Source organism: Phaseolus vulgaris, chromosome 3, assembly GCF_000499845.2.
Source record: "Phaseolus vulgaris cultivar G19833 chromosome 3, P. vulgaris v2.0, whole genome shotgun sequence".
Classification (NCBI taxonomy): Eukaryota; Viridiplantae; Streptophyta; class Magnoliopsida; order Fabales; family Fabaceae; genus Phaseolus; species Phaseolus vulgaris.
The window spans coordinates 39561908-39567199 of record NC_023757.2 but is presented as its reverse complement, the minus strand read 5'-3'; the positions used below and the strand labels follow the sequence as shown (position 1 = coordinate 39567199).

Genomic DNA, 5292 nt, shown 5'->3' with positions numbered 1-5292 from the left:
GAACATGTGAGCCCACATGTAAGATTGACCCTTCATAGCATTGCATTCAATGTGCCAAACATAATGGGCCCAATTGATTGCATGCGGCAAGACAATAGGGCCGTTACTCAATTAATTCTCTATAGCCTTCACTGTCTATGTTGTACATTGAACATAGCCCCTATAATGGAAATGGACCATACTCTATTCACCCCCTACACACCATTCTTATATATATATAACATAATAATCGACATGACAAAAATTTAGTTCCAATATCTTATATATTTTTTAAAATAAAATAAAAAAATTAACTTAATAAATTATTTATATTTAACCAATTATTGAGGTAAAAAGCATATGAACATGCATATGTGTAACAAACAATAAACGTGTTACAATATTAACTTTTTTTTTATTAACGACCAGAGATTATCACCTCCCTTATGTTAACTTTATATTTTATTTATATTTTTACTCATATTAAAATTGTATGTAAAGATAATACGAAATCAATTAATTTAATAATATGTTTTATAACTTTTATAGAGTGAGTATCATTTAACATGATCATTATTTAATAATTGATCACACAATTATATTATTTGTGTCAACTTGGAGATCATTTGTGTCAACCAATGAGTTTGAGTTTATAGTGGATGTCAGATTTTTTTTCAATAATATATATTTTAAGATAGTATTATCATTATAAGAAAAAAAAATTAAACGAAAAAAGAGGTTAATATAATTTAAGAACTGATTTAACTAACAAATTTTTTTTTAATCTTTATTAAATTTCAAAGATTTATTTTAAAGTATAACAGAAGTTTTTTTTATCCTTCGTTAAATATCAAAAGTTTATTTTAAAAACTCAATAAAATAAAGAAGTTTTTCACTATAAAAAAAATCATGAAATAAAAACCAATTTTAGAGACAAAAAAGAATTAGTTATTAATATTATAAATATTATTAATACATTACAAGAAAATCATAAAATAGAAACCAATTTTAGAGATAAAAAATAATTAGTTGCTATAGTGACTAAATTAGAGACAATTTTAGAGACTAAATAAATTTTTGGTGTCTATATTAATTTTTATTATTGTTAAATGGTTTCTAAATTGGTATCTAATTAGCAACCAAAGTTTTTGCTACCAAATTTAGAAATTAAATAATTGGTAGTTAAAACCTTGGTAACTAATTAAATACCAATTTAGAAACTATTTAACAATAATAAAAATTAATTTAGAAACCATTTTTTTTAGTTTCTAAAATAGTCTCTAATTTAATTACTATTGCAACTAATTATTTTGATATTTAGAAATTGGTTTCTATTTGATGATTTTCTTGTAGTGATATTATAAATATTATGAATATTATAAATATTATGAATATTATAAATATTATGAATATTATAAATATTATCAATATTATCAATATTTATATATTATGAATATTATAAATATTGTAAATATTATAAATATTATAAATATTATAAATATTATAAATATTATTAGTATTATAAATATTATTAGTATTATAAATATTATTAGTATTATAAATATTATTAGTATTATAAATATTATTAGTATTATAAATATTATAAATATTATTAGTATTATTAATATTATAAATATTATTAGTATTATTAATATTATTAGTACTATTAATATGATAAATATTATTAATATTATTATTATTATAAATATTATAAATATTAATAGTATCATTATTATAAATATTATTAGTATTATTAATATTAATAATATTTTTAGTTATTTTTTAAATAAATTTAAAATAAGTTACATACAAATTATTTTTAATTATTTTTTAATTAAATTTGATTTTTTTAATCTACATTACATACTGATATTGTTTGTATGTAACACTTTTTTTTTTAATTAAATATAAAATAAGTTACATACAAATTTAATCCTCATGTAATATTTTTTTAATTAAATTTTTAATACATCATATACATGCAGATATATCCGTATGTAACACTCTTTTTATATTTTAATTAAATTTAAAATAAATTTAATTAAATTTCTATTTTTTAATTAAATTTAAATATATTCCATACATATTAGAATCTTTATAATCTTTATGTATATATCCATATGTAACATTCACTTTACATATAGATTTAAATTTATATGTAACATTCACTTTACATATAGATTTAAATTTTTATTCGTATGTAGTTTCAGATTGGTTTTAGGGTAAAAAAATTCAAAGTAACATGATATTTAAATTTGGATAAATAACTTAATAAATATTTTAAACTTGAATAATATAAAAATAATAAATCCGTTAAAACTATTTTTCTATAGTATATAAAGGTTGTTATAATTACAGTTAAAAAAAATTGGAAAGTTACCAACGGATTCTCCCACATGTTTATTTAATCACCGTAAAGGTGAAGGTGATGTCAGATAAAAAATTTGTACAATTTACTGCAGATAATTCCACTAGTTAATTGAATGAGATGACTGACAGAATATGGATCATGAAGTTTGAACTTGGTTATGGAAGATTTTTAGTAAGCAACACATCATGAACACATGTTTTTTGTAGCTACAGAAGACAAAACTAGCTAGTGAATGGTACGTTTTCAATCATTGGTCCCTGCTTTGTTTTTTCTTCCATAAGAAAGAGACACACACCTTGGTACAAGAACAACACTTATCGCATTCCTTTTCCTTAATCTTACTGTGGAAAAAATAAGGAGAAAAGTAAAAATTTGCACTCATGACTTAATCATCGAATTAAAAGACATTGGAAATATATATATTATAATCAATAAAGGTGATAGGATAATAATGTACAAATCATTCCTTGGCCAAAAAAACTGCAGCATTTTCTGCAATGCTGTCCAACATCTCTGTCTACTGTATATATTTTATTCATCCTAATATACGGAACTTGTCAGTTTTTCTTGTTCAATCTTCCCTAGACTCAGTTGTGTATGGGAGGCTTTCTCTTTGCTGGAGAATAGTCCATCTCAGTTATCTCTACCAGCTCATGGTTGTGCTCCTCAGGAACATTTTTCTGCTTCCAAGACCTCACTGTATTCACATTTCTACTATTCTCATTCACCAAGTCTTCAGCCTTGGATTCTTCCACATTCTGTCCATGGACCATACATATAATGAGGAAAAAAATAAAAACAAATTCCAATGGTTTAAATTTATGTTGAGACTACAACAACCAACCTTTGAGAGGGATTGGGTTGTAGAAACTGAAGTTGTAACGAGTTTCCTATTCTTTAACTTTCCTGCAACAACATAAGAACATTCAAGATGTTTAATTACGATACAAAAGAGAGTTGGTTCTGGTTAAATTTGTTTGATGATGCTTGGTAGAGATATTTTGGTATGTTTTAGTGAAACTAGAAACCAAGTTAAAGAGAATGAAGCTTCGAAATTTGAAGTGATATGTGAGAACTCGCACTAAGTATAATACTGGGTCTAATTTAAGACTCTGAATCATGCTTGTATTATAATGAGAACAAAGGAAAAAGAATATGAACTAATGGTCTTAAAAACTAATGGTGTTTAGGCATATGCCGTCTAGGTCCGTAGTAATCTTCATGAATGTTTGGTAACTGGTGGTTTGGTTTTCTGAATACTTTAGAGGCTCTTTTCTTCTGACTACCTGTGCATTCCTTGTCTTTGTTGCAGAGAACAGTTTCTTCCTCAGCATCAGTGTTACTTCTTTTCAGCAAAGTACTTTCTCCATTCTGTAGTCAGAAGTAAAGTTTAACATTAGGATAATCAGCATGAATGAGGGTTGAAGTTTACTAAAGAATAATGTAAATAAAACCACATATAACGACCTACTTGCTGTTTCTGTTGCTGAACTGGTAAAGACACTTTCCCCAAACGAATCCCTGCACCAAGTAAGGTAATATCAGAAATCCAAAAATAAGGACTAATTGACTTAACTGCTGTTGGAGGTATTATTTTGATTACCTTGAGTTTGTGCAAGGAGGAGTGACAAAAGAAGAAGAAAGATCACAAAAGAAGGTTTCATTTTGAAGAAAAATATTGGGAAGAAGTTAGAAGTTTGAGTCCTCAAAGAAGAAGGGTAGAGTTTCTTCCTGTGAAGAAGAGCTTAAGTGAGTAATAAATGGGGAAATTATGAGTGGTTGATGGATATGAAGGAGAGGGATGGCAGCTTATTATATATATAGTGGCGTATGAGGGTCCACATAGAACTTCAACTTCAACTTAAACTATAATACTATTTTACTCCCTTTTTATTAGTTGTCTTATGGCACCCCTCAAAGTGCCAACTGCCACCCTATATCAAAGGAAATTGCTAATCATTTCAACCTCCAATTATTTAAGCAAAGGGATAGAAGGTTTTGAAGTTAAATGAAATAGAAAATATTAAGTAATTAAAAAAGGTGCTATAATTTCACTGTTCTTTTTTTTGTATTATATATCAGTTATTACTTGTATTTCTTTTCTCTTTTCTACTTTAGGTGTTAAATAACATGTAACTTTTGGTGCCTTTCAACCTAAAAATGATACATTTACTTTGGGAAACGGCACAGGAAAAAAAATTCACGAACCCCATAATAATAATGTATGTAAGATTGTCTGTTTGTACTGTTCTTTTTCTCTTCTCTACATGAATGCAAGCATCAATGTTTGCAAATTTCTATGATGCCAAACTTTTGTTCTGTCCGGTTCACTTGAGCAACCTGAGTACAACAAGACCACGTTTTCCCAATATTCATTTCGTTGCCTTTAGAATACTGTCTCTTCTAGAACACAACCCTTAACCATTTTCAATATTTTGTTTCTAATATTTAAAGAGATAAATTTTAAGTCTAATTCATATTCTCGGAAGTTTTAGTGGACTTTATAAGCTTTCATTTATAAATGTGTTCCGAGCCGCAAATGCGTTATACTGCTCTGTTTAATAAGTTGACAAGTCTTGACATGAGAAAAGTGTGTTAAAAATTTCACATCAACTAGATAAAGACATTTCATAGTATATAAGTGCAAACTTCACCTTATTGAATAAAAGACATTTTATAATATATAAGTGTAAACTTCACCTTAAAAACAGATTTTATAAAATTGAATCACATTTAAATACATTTTTTAATAAAATCACCAAAAGTTTTTTACTTCCTCTACCTAAGTAGGAAGGAGGAGTCCAATCTCAATCTCAGTCAAGACAGCTTATATATCCTTGCTATATATGTATATCAACACTTCTTCTTGTAGTCCTATCACTTCTTCTTCTATAAATAGTTATATATTATCTTATTTTTGTGAATATTATGAGAAAAAGTGG

At 26.1% G+C, this 5292-nt stretch overlaps 1 protein-coding gene across 1 annotated transcript; it reads right to left on the bottom strand.

Annotated features, from left to right (window-relative positions):
* Window positions 1–2747: 2747 nt before the first annotated feature.
* Window positions 2748–4140, bottom strand: LOC137807614 (uncharacterized). The gene is made up of 5 exons (XM_068608336.1): window positions 3954–4140; window positions 3822–3871; window positions 3637–3721; window positions 3195–3256; window positions 2748–3108 (listed from the first exon to the last, which is right to left on the bottom strand). The coding sequence occupies exons 1-5, from the start codon at window positions 4012–4014 to the stop codon at window positions 2938–2940; spliced, it is 429 nt and encodes a 142-aa protein (XP_068464437.1). The 5' UTR covers window positions 4015–4140; the 3' UTR covers window positions 2748–2937.
* Window positions 4141–5292: the final 1152 nt, after the last annotated feature.

Excerpts from the sequence above, each read along its gene's own strand:
- LOC137807614 (XM_068608336.1), bottom strand. The coding sequence starts at position 4,014 with ATGAAACCTTCTTTTGTGATCTTTCTTCTTCTTTTGTCACTCCTCCTT. Across the intron at positions 3,722-3,821 it reads TTCAGCAACAGAAACAGCAA|AATGGAGAAAGTACTTTGCT; the intron begins GTAGGTCGTTAT and ends TTCTGACTACAG. Across the intron at positions 3,109-3,194 it reads CAACCCAATCCCTCTCAAAG|AATGTGGAAGAATCCAAGGC; the intron begins GTTGGTTGTTGT and ends GTCCATGGACAG.